Source organism: Apus apus, chromosome 10 (assembly GCF_020740795.1).
Source record: "Apus apus isolate bApuApu2 chromosome 10, bApuApu2.pri.cur, whole genome shotgun sequence".
Lineage (NCBI taxonomy): Eukaryota > Metazoa > Chordata > Aves > Apodiformes > Apodidae > Apus > Apus apus.
Window position 1 is genome coordinate 19,314,688 of NC_067291.1, and position 26,133 is coordinate 19,340,820.

Sequence of the window (26,133 nt, forward strand, 5' to 3'; positions counted from 1 at the left end):
AAATGTCAATGCAAGAAAGCTCTCTATTATGAGATTAAATATTATTTTGAAGCTATGCAATAGGAACTTCCCAGGCTTCATGCCTGCAATAATAGTGCCTTGGAGCAATATATGTTGGACAAACTATGCTTTTTAAAAAATGTGCAGAGTAAAGAGTCCCAAAATATTTTTGTGCTGTAAACTTGATCAGCATTACTGATCAGAAAAAGGATCTTGGTGTATTCTTATTTTACATTTGTTATTAACTGCTTCTGCATTCTTTCCTCTATATTAACATTTGTGTATCATCACTGTCTAAAGTAGAGAAATTACTGTTTTCTGTTAGTGTGAGTGGGGAATCAAAACTCAAATCCCTTTGCTTTTGTTTTTTTTTTTACATGTCTAAATACTGTTGTCTTGAACAGATACTTTTGATAGTCCTACCTCTCACACATAAGTCTGTTGATACCTGACATTGTGAGAACCCCTGGAAATTAGACAGAACTTTCAGGTTCAGCTGTTGACATGGAGAACAAAACTGTCTCTAAGCTGTAACTCCACAGTTCTGGAGATGACAGTTAGTGATCATACGCTCAGGTGTGAATTTAAAAGGGAGGGAGGCTAAAAAGCCTTTAGCATCCCATTAATGTCACATGGAACTCCCACACTGTGTGGTCTTGTCACAGAGTTGTGCACCCATCCCTTATGGACGACAGCAGAATGCAACCCTGCAGAACACTCCAATGTTTTTTCAAGAAAACACTAATCACTGCAGTGGGCACTGATGGCTGCTCTGCTGTCCAGATCCAACATGCCATTCCTCCATCTTTGTTTACAAAGCAACCTGGTACAATGTCTATTATATTTCATAAATGAAAATCAAAATAGCTACAACATGGTCAAAGATCCCTCATGTTCTCTAGTATTTGGAGGTATTTATTCATCTGCTTTTCAAGTGGTAACTTAGAATAATAAGGGTATAACTCACCTAGGAAGCTGCACATTTCAGTTGGCTGCTAAATGTCAGTGGAAGTTCTAAACATAGGAATGTCTTTGAACCACAGGCTTGATTTCAAGTAAATGTAGTAATTACAACTAATAATTATTCTAATAGTATAGAAAACATATAGATAGGTCTTTGGGGATAGATCATGTAAAATTAAGGACACAAATCACAGAAAGACAACTGCTAATAAAGTTGTGGTGGAATTCTCTCTTGACAGTGTTTTTGTTTTTTTTCCTTAGGATGTACTGTTTCTTAAACAGCCTGCAGATCTCTTCCTGCTCCTGAAGTGAAGAGGTACTTCATATATGGATGACCAGGGAACAGGAAAGAGTTCCATTATGCCCAGCTATAGCAGGACACCTGGATCCATGTCCTAATTTTTTCTGCTGCCACCTGGCAATCATTAATTCTGAATTATATTGTTTCATCTTGGCTGATTTCTTTAGGCATTTTATATCTCATTTATAAAATATGCTTGTTTACCAGCAAATGTCTGAAGGTCTTTCTGATGCTCAGGTAAAAGACACCTGCAATATATGCTCAGAAAAGACATAAACTGCTCTATCATTTGCAACATTTTAAAAGATCTTAATCTATTAAAATCACAGTGTGACTGACAAGGAATATGCTGAAAGGCTATGAGAATTCTTTTTCTGCTCTTCCAGGCAGACAATCATCTGACATCTTTTTTGTTATGTCTTGACTTAGAATATCTGTGATGGGAAACCATGCCTTTATCTTTATAACAGAAATACATATACAATACTGATGTTGAACAAATAACCAGAAGTAACATCCCGACACTGCTCAAAGGAGAATGATGTGGACTTAAAACAGAATGGGAAAACTTTCTCCATATGTGGCCACTTTTATGCAAATATTGTTTGAAAGCAGATTAAAATCCTCCTTAATTTGGTGCAGGTACCTTACGAGATGCCCCGTTACTGACTGCTCTCACTCACCATGTATCCCGGCGCACACGTGCACCTCCCTGTGACGCCGTCACAATCCGCGCCGTTCTGGCAGGGGCAGGGCAGCTGGCAGCCTTTCCCATAGTACCCAGGGGGACAGGATTCATTGCAGTAGAGTCCAGCCCAGCCAACTTTGCAGCTACATTCTCCAGACAATGGATGGCAACTAATGAAGACAGACAGACATTAATGAGATGTGGACATGAAAGAAAAATGCAGCCTGTAACCAGCAGTAGAACATTTCCCATACAGTGGCAGCAAGAGTCACACTAAGAACAGAACAAACCTGGGAATTGTTAAGAGTGGTGAACATCAGCAGCCAAATCACTTAGGAAGGGAATAAGGAATATCGTGCTACCTCGCACATCACTTCCAAACATCTGGGAATGACTACAGCACTGGTAACTTTGAAGCTGATTTCATTCTCATCTCAGTGTGACCTGGATTACTGCCATTAACCACATCACCATTAATCCATGCTGTTGTAAGCCATACATGTGCCAGACTATTTGGCTGTAATTAGGCCAGTTACATTTGTTCAGGGTTAGGAGAAATTCCAATGGATGGAGGAATGCAATTGAGAGTTGTGAAGATAAACCTGAGTCCTCTATCCTATCCTATTCTATCCGATGTTTTAAAACTCAGTGCCACCTCTCACTCTTACCTCTTAAAGAAAAGTGCTTTGGAAGGGAAAAAATCTCCTTAGAAAAAGAGTTTTGCAGGGAATATTCATCCCTAGTGAACAGAATTGATCTCTACCTGGAGCCTTGGGATTTATTTGGGGCAGGAGTCAACAGGAGCCCTGGGATTAAATCTCTGCTGTGCAGGGAAATGAGTAAAGTTCCTTCATGCTGAATAACGACCACAATAACCAACATTAATCCTCTGGCTCCCATTTCTATTCAGACAATTCCCCAGTGTTGTGAGAGTAGACAGAGAGAAAAGCAGAAAGGGACAGAAGCCCAAATGACCAGACCAATGCCTCGTTTTCCTACCTCTGGTAGGTGGAAGACTTGTCCCTTTGTTCCATCTACTATGAAACAGTTTATCTGCATTCACCACTTTCTCTTCTACAAACAGAAAGAGCATCTCCCTGTTTTCCTTGGGGCACTGACCTCCCACAGCAGGAGAGCCACACTGAGGCTGTGCCCAGGGGCTGGGGAAGGAGGGAAGGCTGGAGATGTGTTCAGTCCTGGTTTGAAGAGATGGAGGTTGCTGGGGGATTGGAAGGCAGAGCACAGGAGGATATCTACTTTGGGGAGATGGTGTGGTTAAAAGAGAAAGCACTGGGGTGGAGAGGGAATCTGATCTTTGGAAAAGGACCCTGTGGGGCCAGCTGGGAGTGTGAGGCTTCACTGGAGAGCTCAGTCTGCTCTGGGGGCGTCTGCACCATAAGACTGTGCCATAAGAGCACTGTCTAGCCCTGGGTGAGAAAGATGAGAAATAATACTGCTACAAATCAGATTTTCTTTATTATCCTCAGAACAAGAAAGAGAGTTCTGCAAGATGACACCTCTCTATAGAGCCATCTCCTGGTTTTGCCTCTTATAAGCTATTTGTTTTCCTTTACGATTATTTATTGCTATAGTTTAATATTGCAGATGTGACTGAATGGGATTCTTTACACTTAAAGAATTAATACTGTGTATGTTAATTTTCAAGGTAGCCTCATAAAATGTAATTCCCAAGTATGTTTCTAGAGAGGTTAGTCACAAACTGTTGTCACTAAGAATGATCAAATTTTGTGAGTGTCATATGTTTCATCATAAATATTGTTTTACTGATTAATTAAAACAATTCATCAGCTTAATAAACTACCATCCATGAAATTCTTCTGACAAAGCAGCCCCTGAAATTATGGCTGTTCACAAAACACCTCTTAACTTTCAGATGAAAATAATAAAAGGTCATTCTTCCCCCCCACTGCATATATTAATCACTACCTAATAGGAGCAGAAAGCTAAACATTAAAGAAATATTTTTAAGTGGATTTTTTGTTTCTCTGTTTTCAGTACTACTGCACACATCATATGGTTCCATGAGAACTGCATCTGTTGGCTAAATTAAATCTTTCAAACATAATATATGATCATGGCAGTTGGAATCAGTCTATGACAATTCAATTGAAAATACTATACTCAGTAAAAATTTCTACTCTAAGGTTAGCTCCTTCATCAAAATGGACTGTTTTTTTTTGCATGGGATGCAGGCTATATATTAAGGACTAAAAATCATTCTAATATGCACTAAAATAAGAAGTAAGAACCAAACAGGCTTTCCAGAAATGTATGCAGAAGGCAAGGGCTTGGACTCCAAAACAAGGTGCAGCAGAAGGTTAAGACTGCATTCTGCTCCCTAAAGCCTTTCTCTACTCTTTCATGAGACTGTGAGCTAGGAAAAGCCCAGTGCAGATGTTTGGGTCCCTGCATCCATGAAATCTTCCCACTGAAGCAAGAACAATTTTATTATCAGCCTGAGTATGTCAGAGTTTTGGTTTTCTCCTAGACCAAGAACTTGAAGTCCTTCAGTACTCTGAAATACTTAGCTTCTGCTGTCTTACAGAGTGCTGGTATTGTAGGACTGGGAAAAATCTTCCCCACTGAATTCCAGAGTTCTGGTACCCGTAACAATAGCTCTGGGCAGGCAGCAACAGTTGGTGAATAGACTGTACAGCAGGGGAAAGGAAATTTCTCCTTGACAGTAGCAGAATAAAATCTTTCCAAAGCTTCTGCCAATCCAAACAGTATCACACCCTAACAAGCCAAAGGACCTCAAACCTGCAAAGGTGGGTCTGAAACAAGGTGACAGGCTGTGTCTGGCCAGGGAACACAGCAGACTTGTCTCAAAGAATGCCCTGAGTCACAAACACTTGTTTGACAATTAAGCGTTAACTCGAAAATGGCTGCAATTTAGATGCTTAACCAATATTCACAAGACAGCTGTTCTCTTCCAGTCCTGCCAGTGAATCCTGGCCATGGAACTTACACTTTCTGCATTTATTTCATCTTTCCCATCTGTAAAATGATGCCTTTCTTTCTTTGGAAACCTTTTTAAGATCTGCAGCTGATATCACAAAATAGTGCTAAATTCTTATTATTGTTTTTTCTATGTTGGCATGTATGAACTATTCCAGTAATTAAAATCATCAGACTTACATACTAAATATCTTGCAGCCCACAATGTAAAAATAGTGTATATATATGCATGAGTTAATAAAACCTCTCTCTTACTATATTGGTATTCTGTGAAATTTAATTCTGTTTAAACTATCTACCTAGACATGTAACTATAGCTAGGACACTCCTCTGTTACCCAGCCAGCCATCTCTGCATCCAGCCCATCCAGTGAACTAAATGCCAGCTGTGCTGAAGTTGAAAACTTTGAGGCACTTAATGGCAAATACATTAAGGCAAAGAACAAGAAATACAGTTGGCAGTGGGAAATTCTCATATAAATCCTCCCTTTCTGTTCTGCATGTACCCTTCAAGGTCATAAGTCTATGTAATATTTTGCCAGCATGGGGTGCAGCATGTGTAAGACACTTCTCCATGCCACCAAGAAACTGGAATTAAGAAAAAAAAGCAGTTTCTCCAGAGAAGGATCCCTGAATGGATGGTAAGAGAATGTGAGGCCTCCAAAAGGATCCCAGGAGGCAAACCCACTAACAGCTGCTTTCCAAGCACTTGCTGAGAGCAGGAAGAGAACTTTTGGCAGTGTTATACATTATTATTGTGCATTAAATCTTAACACCTTTTATCTATTCAAATCTCTTGCATAAAAAGCCCAGAGTGAACACCAGCCGCCAAGTGTTGCTCTGGCACTAGGCTGAGCAGAGGTGGAAACTGGAAGCTGTCCACAGGGCACAACATGGCATGAGAAGGAAATTGCTCCACAGCTCTTGCTGCAGTAGGAAAGCATCAAGGCTTAAAAGGTCTCTGCGTCTTCCTTCTCTTCTCGTGTCTCTGATCTGGGAAAGCCATTACCAAAGGCCTTTGGCTCCACACACCGACTCCACACCACTGTTCAGGAAAGGTGGGTTGCTGAGACTATTCCAGCTATTTCTTTCCCTCACTGCTTTCAGAAAGGCAAGCCAGGATTTTATACCTTTCTGACTGATGCAGACTGCCTCAACATGTGCTTTTTGCATGGGAGAATTTTTTACAGGTGTATAATTCCCTGTGGAAGGACAGCCCAAGTCATCAGTGCATTCTAAATACCTAGTTCTGGGGTTGTTCAGAAGCCCTGGACAAAGTGCCTTTCAGCGTGCTTTGATGCAGAAATTATTGGATGAAGTTCTTCAGCTGTTACTATGCAGGAGGTTAGATTAGATGATTGAACTGGTCTCTTCAGACATTAAAATAGATAGATCTATGGAAACAGAAAAGCTGATTGTGTATTTCTTAATGTTCCTCCCCAACTGCTCCTCAAAGCCCTCAGAACTTTCTGTTCCAGCCAGCTCTCCCATAACCAGATCAACTGAGTCAAAACCATTGACAGAAATAAGCAAGCTTCCCTCACCTTCTTTCAAGTGTTTAGATAATTATCCTACATACTTCAGTACCACAACAAGTATCCAATGGTTTGAGCTGCTTCAGGGGGAAAGTAGGTGGCTGTCAGAAAGTGATTCACTTTGGAAGATCACGGTTCCAGTAACAATAAAGATTCAGGGGAGGAATGGAAGGAGGTAGGTGGGAAGTATGATGTATGGATCTGGTTTAACAATCAGTAAAAAGTTTGTTCAGAATATGGAGTGCCTTTGGAGAAGGTCATTTTCTATCAACTCTGACTCTCTTGGGCTCAGGAACTGACAGCACTCTGAGGAGCTCATTGAAAAGTGGAAAGCTGAAATACTATGGAAGAATGAGAGAACATTTAGAGATCTACAGCTTGCTGGTATCTCTTTGTTCCCTAAGAGCAGTGATAAGATGTGGGAAAAGGAAGATTTTATCAATGGAGAGACTAGACTCATTTATTAAGGAAACAGAGATATCATCTTAGACGAGGATGCTGCAAGTGATGGAGCAGTGATGGGAAGGAAGACATAAAATGTATCTGTCAGACAGCAACCAGGCACAGGTCAGGTACATGGTGTGTAAGAACAACCACGTGCCCAGAAAAGAGCTGTGAGAGGATTGAATCCTCCACCTTTCTGGGCTCTCTCAAACTTGAAAACTTAAATTTTTTTTCACAGCTGGATGGTGCTAGTCTGTTCTTTCAGGAAGAATCTTCTGGCAGATCCTCAAAGCACCCCCCAGGTAGTCCTCTGAGTAACCTAGGATGAGTTCCTGCACCCTCAAACCTTCAGTCTTCTCCCACTTAAATGAACCTGAATGAATTGAGCTGTTAGCTGTGAAACAGCAACCAAGCTCAGCACTGCCCATGGCCTGCCATTTCCCTGACCTTTATGGGAAAACAGGCACACAAGCAGGTTTCTGCAGGCTAGGAGAGGGGGTGAAGTCACACTTGTGTCGGCTACTGTCCAAGAGCATACTCTCACCCTCCAGCACACTCGAATAACAGCTTTCAGTGAGGAGCAGTATTTATGTATTTATGGCAGGTTGAAGTCGTGCACACTGGCAGGAATTTAACCTTGGCTCACCCTGCAGTAACTCCTGTAACACCCCCTACCCTCAACAACATTAACCTTTTGTGTATAATACTCAGTTTATGCCTCAGGGATGTTACTTCTGCAATGATTTCATGATACACAAAATAATCAGGAATGATAGAAGCCTGTTGTTCAGAGCTGCCTTTGAGGTGTCAAACATGTTGGATCCTTGCTGTCAAACCCAACAGAGCTAGAGTTACCCTTCTGTAGAGGACTTGCACCACCAGAATCAGAAGGCTTTGAAATAATCCATTGGGAGCTCGACTTTCAGTTAAGCAAAACCTCACCACTTGTAGTTTGACTTGAATTCACAAGAAAGATCACCTGTTTATTTCCAAGACTGAGACAAATAGAGTCTATCTCAAGCACACAAACAGATTTGCCTGAAGTGTTTTTATGTGTGAATGTGTGTGTGTGCATGCACACAAATTAGGTGGTATTACTTGTATACATAATTGAGGAGGGTGTTTATATCTTAGCAGGCTGCAAGACTGCAAGGTAGGTTTGTCATCATGAGCAAGACAGTCAGGTCCTTACCTGTCTGTATGAAATTTGAAGGATGTCCCTATCAAGGGCATATTTACTTGGGCATCAATTATCCCCACCTCCCTCTGAAGTCTACACAATCCTGAACTGGCTGTGAATGCTTAACAGTGATGGACAGAAAAAGGAGGAAATCAAGGGGGAACTGAGGGGCTCAGCATCTTGCAGGCATGGTATGGAAATGTGGGCACCACAGTCCAGCAGAATAGCTGAGGTCAGGGTGTTTCCATTGTCCAGGCTGCCTTGACTCTATGTGAGGGAGTGAGAAACCTTCAAATAGCAATTCTGGCAGTCAGTAAACACAGCAAGGAGGTACGAAAGGTGACCGGGGAGTAAACCATCGAAACCTGACCATTTAAGTGAGGCTCCTTCCATTTTAGATATACTTCCCTGATAATTGTTTTCCTGAATATATCACAGATACGTGTACTGAATGAGGAGCAAAAATTGGCACACATAAGAAATGTCTATTTTGACACCATTGATTTTGTTACAGTTCCATAGATTGTCTTGAGGATATTGATTTCAGTCTATTTATACATCTGCCTCAAGTGTTTTCAACATGGTAATTTGCCACAAGACATAAACTGAAGCATACTAGGTTTCATTTTTAAAGTCCCCTTGCTGTCTATAGATCTAACAAGAAAACCCATGTCATAAAAGGAGCCAAAATAATGGATTTGAACAAATTTATCTGTATTTTTTAAACTTCAGTAGGTTATTATGCATACATATGGGCATCATATAATAGTTCTTATGCCTAAAAGACTGCAGTTACAGGTTAAGGCCGTGTCAGATTGTTTCAGATTTTAGCAGAACTGCTTAAACAGATACACGCTTAGCAGTTGGCTGGACTGGGGCTTATGTTTCCAAACCTGAGGTCATTTAAATCAAAGGTTGAAATCCAGAGGAACTGTTGGTGTTCTTAATTAAAACTATACAGAAAAAGGAAGTAGGTGTAGTTGATTGAATTTTTCCCCAATGCTTTTATTTGACCAATACCATCCACTAACACATAGTATGATGTACATACCTGAGGGTGTTGGTAATATTGCAAGGACATCTCTTGTTGCATTTGAGGCCATAAAACCCTTCTGGACACATTCTTTCTTGGCAATAAATCCCTTTAAATCCAGGATCACACATACAAGCTCCATTGACGTGATAACACTTTGCACCATTTTGGCAGTCACATTTTTGTGTGCACTGAAAGCCATATGTCCCAATAGGACACTCTTCTTGACACCTGCAATGAAATATGTGAGACAGGATCCAATTAAATGCTATAGTCTAGTCTGCTTATGACTTTTACATGGGAATGTTTTTGTTAATGAATCAAGTACAAAATCATTGCTCATTTATTTAAGTAATATACTGTGAACTGATGATATCACTGGAGTGATGTGATGTCTTGGGCATGTAAATTGCTTTTAACTGAAAGTGCATTAATCTCTGTCCAATTATATTCTGCAAAATTTGCATTAGTTAATATTACCTTAGTTAATGAAGTGCATTCTTGTTTCCTGGACCTTGACAATTCCATTCATCAACCATAAGAAACTGATACAGAATAAGATACTTTATTAAAAACCCCCCATCTGTTCACTTTCTCCTTATTACAGAAGGATTGGGCACCTTCTTTACAAGCATATGGTCATCTTAGTAATAATGAGATCTGGAAGAAAATGTGGCCTTTTAAACAATATTAAGTAAAGTGTTCTCTAGTCATGTATAGTTTTACTTCCCTTCTACACTGTCATTGCATCAGCTTTATACCAACTAGGAGAAAATATACTCCTTTGTCTTTTGTGTGTTCTGAGTAACTAAAGCTCAAATTTCCTTTTCATCTCTCACTTCTGGGATGCTCAGTAGCATAAAATCTCAAGAAAAATCACTTTTATGCTCCTTAGTGTAGTATCTTCTCCAAAATTGCCAACATTTTAAATATTTGATACACACAAAAAATAGAACTTGTGAACACTATACACAGATTGTTTTAAATTGCACTTTCCATGCATTGTTTAAAATATTTCCCTACTGGATACATAATGAAATCTGCCAAGAAGTCTGTTTCATTGTCCTACGCAACCAGTTTAAGTGTTCATAATATTTTCTACTTTGAAAAGCTCAACTAAGGGTCCTAAAGAAAGCAACTGATTCCGTGCTTGACATAATTCAGTGGTTTCAAAATTCTGCAATGAGTCAGTCCTACAGTTTATGTGATCCACTGTGAAATACAGAGGCCTTTTCCCTTCATAAAAAAAAAGAAATCCAGAAAAGCCCAATTCCCTTATCACATGGATGCCAGATATTGGAAATTGCCTATCAGCATTAATTTAATCCTGAGCATTGATTAGAGTGTATACTGTAAACTCAGTGGATAGAGGCAATTGTTAAATGTCTTTCTGCAGGTCATTTCACAGCTGGCAGGTAAGAGTTTAGTATAATGATCAGTAATAAAAGATTAATGTGTGATGCAAGCCAGGCAAAACTGCAATGAACACAGTTAGTATATAAGAGCATTACTTCTGCAGCTTCAGATTACCATGCCTTACTGAAAATAATTAAACGGCAAAAGGCCTAGACAGTGATTTAGCTGCAGCAAGCATCAACACAGTTTCTGGCTACACAATCCCAGTTCAGGAGTTTGTATGAGACCCAAAGAGAGGAGCTTTTTGCCAAACAGGAGGGAAAGGAGCCCAGAGACCAACCAGTGGCACTGGCTGCTAGCCCTGCTGCACTCAGGGTGGTTCAGCTGCAGAGGAGAGAACCAGCAAAGAATGGGTAGCATTAGGGCTGAAACACTTAAAGCAAATGAAATGCAATGAAGAACATATTAAGGTACCTCATGTCTCCATGGCAGTACAGGGCTCTGCTCATGAGCAGGAGAGCACTGTACTCAACAAGATGAATACTTAGTCAACAGTGCACTGTATCATTCTGTATTTATAGAAGATGAAGCATTACCTAGCAGGGAGAAAAGCATCTGGAAATGAAATATTGACGACCTAATCTATTTACATAATTAGCCTTTTTCTGCTAACAATTTAACCAACTTATTTATTTGGAGATCAAGCAGCTACTGCTAATGAATTTTATACAAAGAATACTAATAATGACTCCTCTGGAACATAAGAATAATCACAGCAGGAATTAGCTTTCTACTTAAACATCTTTCCTTTGCAACATATCAATCTAATGTGTCCATAGCACCGTTAACACCCAGATACATTGTTCAATTAAATTACAAAATGAGCTGCTAAGGCCTAGTTATGTTTCTTGTTTAATTTACATTGCTTTCTGCCTATCTGGGGAGATTCGCATTACAATATCCCTTGAACTTTAATATGCACTATAATTATTTGGGTTGGGATAGGATAATATGGCTGTCACCTGTAGAATTAATGGAAGCAATTTCACAAAATATTAAACATAAGACAGCATACTCAACAGATGAAAATAGTATATACACCTACATTTTTTTCTAGATAAATCTTCTTCATGCAATAATGCTGCGAAGTTTTTTTAGGCTTTTCTGTTTGTTTTGAAACAGAGGTCACGTCTGTGTAGCACAGAAAAATATTAAAAGCCACTCAAAACCTGGTGATCATCAGCCTGTCCATAAAAGATCCAGGGACAAACACCACAACAGGACACTAAGTCTGCTCATTTTGTTCTAAGAGATGTGGCATTTATTCTGTTGAGATTCAGTCTTCAAGCTTAATGGCAATATGGAAAACAAAGCTAAAACAGTGTTCCCTTTTCCTGTCAGCCACTGAATTTTTAGACAGCCCATCCTTAGCTTTTAACTGTGCTTCTGCTATTTTTCTTTTCCAGTTCTCAAAACACACATTTACATGACGTATCCAGTCATTTCAGCAGAGCAGAAAGCTGCATGGAGTTATTAATAGCTCTTGCCAGTTTCCTAGGTATTTAGTGTAGTGCCACTTCCTGGAAAATAGGTAGGGAACAAAGAATGGCAATTACACTTACATGGACCTTTATGACCATTTCATCTGCACAAATATTTATCTTACTGTACTTTATTATCTTCTGCACAAGACAACTGTATGTGGTATTATATAGTACTTATTGACAATTTAAAAAGATTATAGTAGATAAAGTGTGCTTAGGTTTTATTGTTGTTATTCACAATAACTTATTATTAAGAATTTTTTTCAGTGCCTTGTAAAATGTTAAAGTAAATGCTATTCTTGTGCAGCAGCATTCTCCTGCTATACCTGCAGTTACACTGTAACAGTGAAGCAGCTGCATGAGATCCAGAAAGTAAAACAGACTTTAAGCTAAAATGGTGCTGAGTAATCTGTCCCATTGTCCACGCTGTCTGAACACATAACCAAGGACAGCAATTTAGACTTTCTAAAGACCTTGTGCCCTCACTGAAATCAATGGACAACCTAGCATTAGCTCACTGTAGTTAGCAGCAAGGTAAGCTCTGTGTGCCTGTTCCTAGCAAACCAGGCCAAAGGCCCAACTGCAGCTTGAGGTCTCACTTCCTTTATTGAAGGCTGATTAAAAGCTGATGTATAAACACATTTTAACCTTCTGAGAACCCATCTGAAAGGTGGCAATCTCTAGGCTAATACAGCTTTTCTCTGCTGCTAGAATAGCTTTCTGACCTGCCCATGTTCCTAACTTCCTCCTGTTCTCATTTACCCTTCCACACACCTGCATTTCTGCTCTTCTGCCTCTCCCTTCGGTGTCCATCTTTTGCTCCCCTGCTTCAGGACAGGCAGGTAAGCCATTCCTAAGGGTTTTGCTGGGGTGCAGGTCCACAGTGAGACCTTTCCTTTTCCACCTCTTCCAGCTGATCATGCATTATTTTGTCCTTCCCTGCTTCTGTCTTCCAAAGCCACGTCTCTCTAGAGTTCAAATCTCTCTTACATTTCTCCAAGTACTGATGCAAAGAGCTCACACTCCACTTTGCTCTAAGATGATTCTTGTGAACTCTTGTCAGGTCTGCCCTGTCATGCCTGTTCTGCTCCATCTCTCCTCAAGCTGCCTTCTCCAGCCCCTCTCTAAAGGTTATAAACAGCAAAAACCTCTGCTTTTGTCAGCAGAGAGGCAGAACAGGCTGCACAGTTGCTTCCTTTCACCAAATTGTCTCCAAAAGGAAAGAAAGAGAAAGCTTTGGTGAGCAACAGTAATTACATGGTACTCTATGGCTGAAATCTGATGTCTTATCCACTAAATTAGTTTGAAATAATTAGTATTTCCACCATATTCAACCACATGTGAATCCTGACAAAATCTCCAGAGCCTCCTCCAATTACTGCTGTTGATAAAACGGAAACAAGGAACTTCCACATGTAATGGGAAAGGGCATGGCTTTGTGCAAACAGACCTTGTACGTGGCCCAGCACACTGCTGAGGGTTGGTCTGCTTGTGTGTTATAAAGAATTGCTGACTGAACAATGAAGCAAGAAATGAGAAATTCCAATGAGCTTTGCTGTGCAAGAGTATGATTATAGGGTATGTCAGTATCCCCGTACTAGCTTGTTGCAGCTAATAAAAAAAGAGAAGATGTAGGAGAAAGGGCTTTAGCTTAGCATACAGTAGTGTGCCCTGTGCCCAGGGTCTCTGGCAATCCTGGGGACACAGTCCAATCCCTGCTGAAAACTGCCTTGGAAAGCTTGTTGAAGTGCAGCTTCCCCACCATCCGTAGCCCTTAGGCAGGATTAGCTGGAGGATGAAGCCAACATGCACTACAATCCCACCCTGACTTTGCTGTGTGGTCATTTTGCTCCATGAATCCGTGAACAGCTGACACCCTTGTAAAACAGCATTATCATCTTCTCTGACCGATTTATGGGTGAAGGCTCTCGTTTATCAATTTTGAGGATTTATCACCTTTTGTTGGTGTCTGAGATGGATCAGTGCTACAGCACTGAGGGCTGAGGGAAACATTAAACTGCTGCTTTGCTTCCTCTTGAGGATATTAATTTGTATAAATATAATTCATTTACATATCTTATAAACATGTAATTCTATTAAATTTATCACTGTAAATATCTAAATTAAATTAAATCCATTACATTTTAAAAGTTATATTAAAAAGCCCTGTAAATGGAGAACGTTGCCAATAAAATGTAGTAACATTGCCACATTTATAATGCTTGAGCTGCCTCAGAAGGATGAACCTTATTGGAGCAACAGAAACATAACATCATATATCAAAGGGATGGAAATACTGTCAATTCATAGTTAAAAACTGAAGGCTTTGATTTTTACCTGTCTCCTATATAGCCAGCTGCACAGATGCACTTTCCTGTCACGGGATCACAGTGTCCTCCATTGTGGCAGGGACAGTCCTGGCTGCAGTTAATTCCAAATGTTCCAGGAGGACATGGCTGTGCACACACCAGCCCCTGGTAGGGTTACAGAAAGAGCAATATTTCAGCCAACACTCATAACGCGATACATATCTATATGCAGTTGGATATTTATCGTGCTTCTTGCTAAAACTGATTTTTTCTGTTTAAGAAGCACTAAAGACAGCCTCCAAATTCTGCTACAAGAGTGCCTGTCTGACCTATCTCCAGCAGGAATTTTTCTCACCACTGTACTCATAATTCTCTCCTTTGGATCTTGCCCATAAACTGCAGCTGAGGTGGCAGGATAGTCACTGTCCCTTGAATAGATGCAGGAAGGCTTGGGAGAGGTTAAAGGCAACCAGAGAAGGTTACAAAGCTGCTTATGTGCTGGTGTTTGGTTGGGGTTTTTTTTGTTTGTGTGTTATGTTTTTTTGTGAAGTAGGGAGTCAGAAAAGTTGTTGGACCTACTCTGGATAAGTGTCATAGAGTGAACATTTGGGAAGAAGAGGATTGTTGGAAAGGCTGCACTGGGAGGATGAAGTTCTGCTAGTTGTGATAGTGATGATCTCCTCTTTTCAGTCAACTCCACCTCATCCCTAGAAGACCAAATCCAAATGCTGGAGATGTCCTCCTCTTCAGATCCTACCTACTTCATTCCCTCTACCCTCATCCAGACCCCACACTCTTAAAGCAGTCCAGAATGGCATCAGCCAGTGCTTTGCCTAAGCGATGGAAGGAGGCACAAAGCGTACCAGAGCCTGGGACAGTTGCAGAAAGCCACCAGTAATGATACAGAAGCAACCTAACTCTCCCCACAGCAGCCTTTTGGCCAGAAGAACTGATTTTGCAATGGAAAATCTGCCTAATCCCTGGACACTCGCTAGATGCATCCTCCAATATCCTCTTAGCTCCTTATCCCCAACCTTGGAGACATATCTCAGCCTCTGACCTGTCTCAATCCACATCTTGATGGCTACCTCCTTCCCTTTTTTTATGCTCCCAGCCCTCTGCTGTCCTGCCTTCCAGTCCACCCAAAATCCTTGTTGCTGACTCCCTTTTAGCCCTCTCATTCATCTGGACCCTAATCCCCATGTCTGAGGTGTCTCCTCCTTCCCTTCCCTGCTTAACCACCCCTGCAAGTGAAGAAAAGACAGCTGGTCATTCTTGGTTGTGCACTCTGGCACTACTCAGCAGGAAAAGCAATTGCTGGACAAGCCTTCTTCCATCTGCCCAGCCCCAAGGCAGAGAATCCTTACCATGGGTTGTGTCCTTGGAGAATTTATCTGCCAAGCTCAGGTGGTTCTTCCCTAAGTATCACATAACATCCCCTGCCAAGTATCAAGGCCTTACAAGGATTTCCCTAGACTTTCACAGAAGTTGTATGAATATTGTTTTTTTTCTGTGAGCAAACATAAAATCTGAGGCTGGCACTCAGCTGACTAACTTCAGCCAAAACAAGTCTGGCAGTGCTGTGATGTGAAGATGGGGTCCTATAATGGAAAATGTTTGGCGACTGTAGCAAGTGGTGCTGCCAGTGCCGGGCAGAGCTTGACAGAACCAGTGTTTTTCTGTCCCTAGTATTATTTTGGTTTAATCCCTCAGAAGTCTTTATTTCCCTAATCAAGCTCCAGGGACTTTGAGTTTTGAACAAGGCACACATTAGACAAAACTTACAGAAAACATAAAACAGGAATATAATGGCTGCTTTCACTCCCTGGGGTTCTTGCTCAACAGTTCGGGAAGTTTAGCAATATCAACAGCCCCAAAGAGGAGAGGCTGCTCTTCAATGTAATAATGAAACAGACACTTCAAGCCTTTCCTACCAGTGATAGGTGGCTCCTTGGCTGTGCAATAAACAGGTTGGCCTAAGTTCAAGAACATTTAGATTACACTGTTAAAAAACTGGTGTCTTTGGACTTGAGTAATGCACAAGACTATATATCAGAAAATGTAAGTAGCCATTTATCTTGATAATAAATACTTCCTCTCTTCACGCCTCAAAAGGAACAGGATTTCTATCAACAAATGATGAGAAAGCAATACTCTCTGATGCATCCCCCTGGAGCCAAGAGAATCTTTAGGCATAGTTTTTCCATTAATATGTACTAAGGGAATCCAAAACATCCCTCTCTGGAGGATCAAATGTCAGACCAGCGTTTGCTGCTGCTTATACATCTAATCAGTAAAGTTCACCCCATCAGCACCTTTTTTAAGACCCTGATCTCATCAGCTTCTGCTTTTGACAATGCTTCCTATTTTACTACCATTTTGTAGTCTAGAAAAGACGTTTTTTCTGCTCCAGTTTCTCACACACCTCCACATTTAAAATCCACAACAGAAAGAAAAATAGACAAAAATACAAATTGCAGTTGCTTCATAAAGCCCAGAGGCAATGAGAAAGAAGTGATTAGCAGAATGTGTTGTATTAACATGGCACCATGATGCAGAAACTTGAGAATGGGATCCAGGACCAAACAGGGTGTGTTGCCAGTGACAGATGTTTTGTACTGTAAGGAAAGATTGTTGCTTTCCTGAGCATGGGGATTTAGGCCTTCAAAAGTGTTTCTGTAAATCTAACTTCTCCCCCCACTTCCTGAGAGCATTTGGAGAATTTAATACTGAAAATGAGAAAGATGTGTAGAATTAAACCTATAAATTGTTAATGAGGCCCTAAAGCAGCCACCCAATAACTCCCACAGCCAGAAAGACATGGAAGTGGAAATCCAACATCATAGTATTCTGGAAGCCACATTTTGTTGACTAGTTCAACAATATATGCTGTCAACCATCAACCTCTTGGTGAAAAACCCACAGGACAGTAAAATCTCACAGGACACAGTTCATCTAACTTTCTGTGCTTCTGGGAGAGGCTGCAGTGGGTGGGAGGAAGCAGGAGGAAAGAAATACTACAAGTAATAAAAGAACCAGGCTTTGAAGATAGAAGATGCAAGGAAGAACCTAAGAACCCTAGAACTTCCTCCTGTTCAACTTGTTGCCTGCTCTCCCATATCCCACAGGCAAACAGGCCCCTAAGGGAGCTGTGCTGCCATTAATAAGCCTGCTCTAAGAGAGGATAAAAGTCTCAGCTCATCCAGCAGCAATAAAATCCAAGCAGATTTGCACTTGTATAAATCCAGAGAGAATTCTCTCCTTCCAACATGATGGTATATTTAATGCATGTGTGCAGCCTCAAGCCTTGAAATCAGCAAATAAAATTCCTGACTGTCCGTGGAGTGAAATAAAATGAATGCTGTCCGTCAAGCCCATCTCACTTGCTCGTTTACAGCCCACTCATGTCTCACTTCTCAAACCATTCCAACCACCAAGAGTTAAAAATACAGCATGAAAAAATATTTTTCTCTCTGTGTACAGAATTACCAGCTTTTCATTAAAAACCTGGAGAGACCCTTTATACTTAAAATCTCAACATTTATAAGCCGAGTGCTTTTACTTATAATTCCAGTTTCTTTCCCCAGAATACTTGATCCCTCTCTTCAATTTTCAGTTATGCTTGTTTCAAACATCAATTGCTAACTCTAGGGTTTCTCTGGGGACAGGGCAGCCAACAACAGAAAGTCTCTCTAGGCCACTAAAAATGCAGAGAAGAAACTCCAAGCTGTACGGAACAGAAGTGGGCCAGAATATATGACCACAGATGCTTTACAGCCCCAATGCTGTGGTTCTTCTTTAGGGTCTATGCTGCATCCTAAAAGACCTCTAAAAACTTCCTCCTCTATTCTGATCTTCTTATCTCTCTTTAGTGATCTCTTTGCAAAAAAAGAGAAAAGTCCAGATAAAACAGAGGTGATGAAGAGTACAGCAAAACAACTCAGATCCTCAGAAATACTGGCATACAAAAGATAAGGGGAAGTGAAAAAAATACCCTAAAAGTAGTACCAGTTGAAGGTAAGCTTCTGAAAAGTTTTGTCTGCTTCGTCATTTGAAATGGAATTACCATCACCACCTTTGACATGACTGGCCAAGCCAGAGATGCTCTGACTCTCCAGCTGGAGAGAGACTTTCCAGACACAGCTTCCACAAAAAAATATGGACAGCAATGTTCTTCACCCATGTTGCTGCCCGATGGCCACCAGAATCTCATTGTTGGTGCTTTTTAACCGAAAGTAGCTGTGCGATGAAGTGGAGGCAGCAGTTGCTGTACTAATATAAATGACCATATACATGTCTCTCAGCCCTAAAATATTTCAACAGGCACAAGGTCCACATGAGATGCAACAGCTGTATGATGATCCTCAGGATCTTCCATGAATTAAAATACAAACTCATAGTACTTGTATGCATTAAAATCCAGCAGGATTGCCAAAAGACTAATTGTCAGATGCAGGAAAAATGCCAGGAAATTCAGTACAGCTAAATGGTATGTGGGCCTGCGAGACTTGGCAAACCCCAAGAGAGTTAATTACTACGTTATTGATAAAGTTGAAGACTTTTAAAATGTTTGGCCTTGCTTTCTTGACACAAAGGATTAAAGGTTAGGCCAATTTGATCTCTCCAGTGCAATCCCTGATGCAAGCAAATCTATTGCAATCAATGGGAATTATGCCTAAGTAAGGACAGGACATGGGACTGGTCTCTGTGTATAGTCTTGCTTTAATGACTGCACGAGACACTAAATTCCCGCAGGATTTTCTCTCTCCCTTTCTCCTGAAGGGGAAACAGGACAGTTCTTTTGACAATGCTGAGCTTTGAGCTTTCTGTCCCGCAAGAGGATGGTGCCTAAGGGTGCAGGGAATATTCCAAGGAACTGTAATGGACTGGTGGCCTATCTGTGAAAGCATCATGCACTGATGACAAAGGTGGACTCAGCTGCAGAACTGTTAGAGCCTCGTGACAAGAACTAGCATCCACACATCACAAAAACACAGGAAGGTGTCTGCTGAGACAGTGAACAATTAACTTCCTATTCCAGCCTCTAAATGAGGATGAGTATGAAGAGAGTACGCACCATCCACCCAGGAGGACAGGAGCACTCTCCCGTGATGTGGTGGCAGACGCCTCCGTTCTGGCAAGGGCAGCGCAGTTCACACTGAGCTCCGTGACTGCCGGGGGGACAGCGCTCCTCACAGCTTGGGGAGAGACAAGGAACAAAAAACAAAGAGCACATTTAAACCAACTTACAGGAGATGGTAAGTGAGGAAAATCCACAACACAGGTCATCATGGGAGTTCTTATGCAAATGATGAAACCTCAGTAGGCCTCAACTGGTATTACCAATTCGCCAAGAGTTCTTTCTCCTTGGGTTATTTATGTGCCGTGAATCCAGCCAAGTATGGCTGATGGACGTGTGTAATCTTTATGCACGGACCAAATTCCACCCCTCTCAACTGGACAACTCATATCCATTAAAATAGCTCAGGAAACTAAGACTTGCAGGATGAAGCCCTCAATGTGACTTACATGACATGGCAATAAGCTGCAAATAGGTTAGAAGGTTGAGATTAAAATTATTGACATTTCTCCAGTCACAACTAAATGTTAACATCTGCAGTGTACAATGGACTGGCAAGACCTCAGCACCATTTAAAGCCTATTTAAATTCACTGGGTCTCTCTCAGTACTCATGGGGGCCAGTGTGAGGCTAGTCCCTGCAAAAACTAGTGTCTCCTACATTTGCGCATTGGCACTTTTCAGCATCACTTCTTTCTCTAATCCCAGGTTCTCAAGCTACAGGAGGTTCTTCCCCTGACTGTCCTCTGATGAGGATATTCATACATCACATCAGTGGCTGACCCTGCAAGTACTTACTGCTGAGAACTGACATATTAATGTCGATGGGACCACTCCTACTAGTAAGCAGGGTCTTTAGCAGTGAGTGGTTCCAGGCCTGAGGTTGCAAATCTATGAGGAAATCAGGTACTAAGTAAAATATTAAAAATGCTTATCACTTATTTATGAAGTTTAATACTGCCTGTTTTTTTTCCTGTCTCCTTCAAGCAGATCAACAAATAATATTGGACAGCAGAAGTATTAAATCAGCTGTAATAAATCTCCAACCAAATTCAGTGACTAAATTCTCTCTTCCCCTTAAATAATTTTGAAAAACATAATTACTTTTGGAAGTACTAAAAGATCTCTAATGAGAACTGATGTTACACTATGGGTAATTTTAAACAAGGAACTATTGCTTGCTGTTCTAAAATTAATATGCAGATTTTGTGAATCCTACTGGTAAACTTTCAGTGTGGTGGATGGGGATTTAGCTACATGATTCTCGTTAAAGTTAATAGGAGTCACATAGCTAAATCCCTGCTCACTATTCTTAAAATGTACCCCCTAGAAAATAAGCTGATACAGTTAACAGCAATGCTTCCTCAGATAGATGGAAAGTCAAATATATTTGGGATAGCAAGTCCCATTTGATACTGCACTGACTGCTAATGAGTGAAATGTCCAATCGCTTACAAAACAACTCTAATTTGTTTTGTATTCACATACTGGAATTAGGAACAGGTACAGTTGTTGTACAACCTGGAAAACAGAATGGATTTTTAAGTTCACTTTAGCAGTAAATTTTACTATGCAGGCAGGTATAATTAGCAGTAAAAGAGCTTCCCCTTATTTGGTCTCTCTGAAATTTTGTTACCTGCTTTCTGCAAAGGCAAGTGTATAATACAGACTGTGCAAATTCTGCCAATTACTCACTGCACTAAAAGCGGTCAAAGCAAGGCTGTTAAATGATGCAGAGTAAAATGCACCTGTCATTGAACTTACAATACCCCCGTGTATCCGGGAGCACAGTGACACTCTCCCGTTTTATGGTCGCAGGTCGCTCCGTTGTGACACTGGCACAGGAACTGGCAGCCCTTGCCGTAGCTCCCCGGGTCACAGAGCTCCTCGCAGCGCCAGCCTCGGAACCCGTCTGCGCAGACGCAGGCGCCCGTGATGGGGTTGCAGAGAGCTTCGTTCTGACACTGGCAGCGGTTGCTGCAGTGGGGTCCCCAGTGGTCGCTGTCACAGCCTGCAGGACAGACAGGCACATGCCAAGGTATTAGCAAAGCGCCTCACCCAGCCCTTGCGCCGAGGCTGGCAAGCAGGCAGGGGCACTGCTGGCACCAGGAGCTTTCTAAAGGGCTCTCAAACTTTCCCCAACTACCCCCCAGCTTTAGCATGCAAGGAGACAACAGCACTAGTATTATATCTACATTTGAGGACTTGTTTAACACCCTTATTGGATCAGGACCTCAATCTTTTAATATCCTGTTTCTTAGTGCTCTTAGATAGCTGGAAGGAATGAATTTATAGTGGAATTAGATGCAGAGGATCCCACCCTGACTGCAGTGTAGTTAGTGACAGGTAGCATTGCCAAGCACATCCTGTAGATTCAATAATGTCACAAAATATTGTTTCTTTGCACTGTTTCCGTAAGATAATAAATATGACAATCTAAAGAAGACTGTCTCCTTTGATGACATTTTTTGGTTGTTTTGGTTTTTGGGGTGTTTTTTTGTTGTTTGTTTTTTTTGTTTGTTTGTTTTTGTTTTGTTTGTTTTGTTTTGTTTTGTTTTTGTTGTTGCTGATTGGGTTTGTGTTGGTTGTTTTGGTTTTTTTCTCCCTGGGGTAAAGAGGTGGTAGAGAATAACACTGGAGACAGGATTTAACGAAGCTGCTTAAAACAGGCTTAGGGATGAAGGTATGGAGTGTGTATGTCAGGTAATTTCTCTGCTGGTAACAGCACGTACAAGCATTACAGAAGGTCCCCAGGCCCCATGGACACTGACACGAAGGGGCAGCTCCCATAGAATGCATTAAAGCACAGGGAGATCCTTCCACATGGCAATCCTGCCTGATCCCTTCTCCCGGTTTGTGGACCACAGGCAGGATGAGAGAGGGAAGTCAGCGTAACAGGAACAGCTTGATCCTGATTTGCTACAGAAAGTACAATCAACACCTTCAAAACGCTCATGTTACCTGTATATATACGAAACAGCTCAAAGCAACCACCCAGAAGTTAAGGTTCCCTCAGTTAATGGTCAGCAGGAAACCAAGAATTTCTTCCCAAGTCCAACCCTCTGCTCCGCAGCCTTTCAACAGAGCCGTGCCAAGGGTGAAGAAAATCACCGCTCTATTCAGACGAGGGTTGGTGGCAAAATCTCTGGCAAAGACGCAGCTATGGGTAATTTTCCAGGTCAAGTGGCTTTGCTCAGATAAACTGATTCAATCACACCGACAACAACTCTCCTCCAAGCGTGAAAACCCACGGCCACGCAGAAACCAGGGGTAACCCCAGCAACAGAGCCGGCCTTCTGCAAACACACAGACCAACCCCCAGGTGACACTCACTGCTTCCCAGGCCTGAATGGCTGTTTCCAGACGTAGCAAGGTGTCCTGGCTTGAGAAGACCAGGATAAAAAGCGCCCGGGGCACCCCAGGGCCCCCAGGACCCCCCGGCCCCTGCGGCGGCCCCAGCGGCGGGAGCGGCTCTGCCTGTGGGGAGCGGAGGACGGGTCAGGTGACCCGAGCGGGCCAATCACAGCGCGGGGCGCAGCACAAGATGGCTGCTCCGAGAAGGCGGCCCTGCCTGCGGGGCTGGGCCTGGTCCCCGCCTCTCGCCCTGCGCGGCTTCTTTGCCAGAGAACATCGTTCACCGAGATAGGTTGCCTTCCCCTGTGTCCTTGAGTAGGACCAGCCTGGCTGCTCCAAGGCTCTTGGTGGATTGCACCCCCGTGGGCTGCCAAGTTCCATTTGGAACCTTTCTGGTTGAGAAGTAATAACCAGCTGTGGAGTGTGGGTTCCGTATTTGTATATATTTCTATGTAATTCACCATCATTATTACAATTTTTTATTCCATTAAACCTATTCTAGGTTTTTTTTGTTTTTTTTTTTTTTCCCCCGGTCCTAAAGTCGTATCTCTGTTCTGCCCATTTTTATCTTCCCCTGAGAGGGCTGTAGGGGGATAATAAAGAATATCTGCCACCTGGTTATTGGCTAAAACTGACACAAAGTAAATGCAAAGCCCGCTCAAGCCTGAAGCTCCTCTTAAGCTTTTTTGGATTACTACATTGATCTGTTAATTTTGGCAGTATTTTTGTCCTTCTCATTGGTCAGCCTGAGGATACCTCCCAGAAAAAGAAAAGACTTTACTCAACTGGCAGTGCTCATTACCAATTTACAAACTTGTATTTCATGAGCAACAGTGTTAAAGGCCGAAATAAACCCATGAGAAGACAATTCCAATGTTGCCAGAAGGATCTGCAGGGCCTTACAGGGTGTGTGTGTAGAGAGATGGTTCCATGTCCCGCAGAAAGCTGAGCGTGCAGCATATCCCTGTGCATAATCCTGCTTGTGCCTCACACGAGATACTTTATTGCTTTGCCTCATTTTTCCCGCAGCTGTAAACAGGGATGATAGTTCCTCACTAGCACTGCTGGGAGCCAAGCAAACAAAATCTTACTCTTTATAAGTCTTAAATTATTACTGAGAATCTGTGGGAAGAGATGATCTATCTTTATTTCACATCGACATTCAACAAGTCTCTCTAAGCCTTCTGGGGCAGGGAGGAAATGGGCTGGAGCTGATGGAGTTTCCCTGCAATTTCCCTTCCAGAAACACTGATTTGTTTTCTGCAGAACTTGAACAGCAAGGCATGCAGTTCTGCATGTCCACAAAGGGTACATATCTGAGCCACAAGCACAGTCCATAGTCCTTTGTGCATGGGGGAAATTGAATCAAACTTAACCCTGCCTTGCCACACCTCTCATTACAGCCCTGATTGTCTGGCTGTGGGTTGCTCTGGGCTGATACAATTCCAGCTGCAATTAATTTGCTTAGTACAAACACAGAAGGCTCATTAGAAGACACAATATATCTTATTGCGACTTACATCCTTCATCTTCCATGTCTCAGGTGAGTGCTCAAGCCATCAGATTTGTCTGCTCAGTTTGTTTTTCACTTTGACAGTGAAGCAGAAAGAAATCTTTTTCATCGGAAGGGAATTTTTTCCCCCCATCATCAGCTCAAGCAACTTGTTTCACATTTACAGTGTCTGTCCCAAACACAACTCCTTTAATGTAAGTCAATTTTATTTGAACTATCATTTACTATTTGTATTTGGTCACACACTTTCTCCCTGTACCAAATTTCATTTCACAATCTAGCCAAAGGGAAGAGCATAATGCTGAAGTAAACAGCAGAAATCCCTCTAATTGGTTGCAAAATCATAAAAAAACCAAATCTGGATAATAAAAGAAGCCTGCAGTGACCAGAAAACCAGCTGGCACTTAGACAGAATTTTCCACAGGCTTCTAAGTACAGAGCATCAGTGAACACCCATTGCAACAATCAGTATGTTCAGCACAAATTAGCTAGCCAAAATGTTTTAATTATCTGTGAAATAAAACAGCTTGGCATACCAGATAGCTACTAAGAATGTGAATTTCATGGGGATTTATTAGGGAGAGGACATAAAAATGAGGATTAAAGTACATCTGAATGCTCATGAAAGACAGGAAAAAAACCCAGAATTACAAAAAGATGGGACTTGCACTGTCTCATTTACAATGCCTGATGCAGCCTTTGCACTGGTTAGGCTCTTTTTTATGTTCCTAAAGCTACTAGCAGGCTTTGACTGCAGTTCTCTAAGAGGTTTGAAACCAGTCACCTTATGTGTGTATAACACCAAGGTGAACACAGTATGTGTGTATAACCTGTTGTCTCTCTAGTGATGGGATCATATGTACACAATGTCAGGTTGGTCTCTTCTGCATTTAAGTCTTCACCCCAGATGGTGAAGATTTTCTCCCTTTAGCTATCAGTTCAAGCCCTACACATGCCACAATACGCAGAGCTATTTACTGCTGTATCAATTCATTCACTGCTGATTAATTGCAGAGGGAACTGAATGAACTTTGTTGGCAACCTGTTAGTGTAAAATTTGTGATCATGAAATACCATCCTCATCTGATTTTACACTGCAGTAATCTTGCACTAAAATAAGATCTTTGTTGCTCAAAGTTTATCAGTTCCTGTTGGTTTTCCTTCCTTTAAGTCCCATATTGCAGTGACAAGAATGTGGAGTTGCAAATAAATTCTTTATCAGTGTGATTTAATTGGGACATCATGTGATATTTATATTGTGATAACTCACAGATCTGCACTGTGGTAACTTCTGTCTACAAAGGTAGACAGATACAGGCCTGATAAGCTAAACCCAAGTACTAATTCATACAAGTAATTCCTCTGAGCTCAATCAGACCACTGGTGTGTGAGACTAGTCAAGTGCACACACAACTAGCTATGGGATTAGGGTCTAGTAGTTCCTTCCAGAAAATTTCAAAATTGAAGAAACCAAAGACTTCAGCAACCAAGACATGTTTTTGTCTGTATACATAATTGTGGCAAAGCCTAGCTGGTGTGTGACAGGGATTCCAAAAGGGCAAAGCAGCCTCAGAGACACAGAAGCCCACTGCACTTTGGGATTGTCAGCACTTCTCCTATGTGCACAGAGAGACCATTTGAAAATACAACACAAGCCTAGCACAGTCTAATCCTGCTCTCGTTGATAGCCTCTGTGTTACCGTAATAGAGATAAATAATAATAGCAACAACCTGTGAACAGAAAGCTGATTAAAGCTTACACAAGCGCTATACTGTAAATGCATATGCCATTAAAAATGTCAAAATGATACAGAGATTTTAACTGTACCATCAATAAGAAAAGCAACCTGAGAGTG

The 26,133-nt window shown here is 41.5% G+C and overlaps 1 protein-coding gene across 11 annotated transcripts in view; it reads right to left on the reverse strand.

Moving 5' to 3' along the window:
• MEGF11 (multiple EGF like domains 11) overlaps window positions 1-26,133 on the reverse strand; it is a 254,581-nt gene that overhangs the window by 73,640 nt on the left and 154,808 nt on the right. For all 11 annotated transcript variants that reach the window (XM_051628083.1, XM_051628087.1, XM_051628080.1 and 8 more), the window contains 5 exons: window positions 21,175-21,421; window positions 19,409-19,529; window positions 14,360-14,496; window positions 9,141-9,353; window positions 1,948-2,122 (listed from right to left, as the gene is read on the reverse strand). In XM_051628083.1, the coding sequence (XP_051484043.1) occupies window positions 1,948-2,122; window positions 9,141-9,353; window positions 14,360-14,496; window positions 19,409-19,529; window positions 21,175-21,421 (893 nt within the window). The remainder of the gene's footprint in view (window positions 1-1,947; window positions 2,123-9,140; window positions 9,354-14,359; window positions 14,497-19,408; window positions 19,530-21,174; window positions 21,422-26,133) is intronic.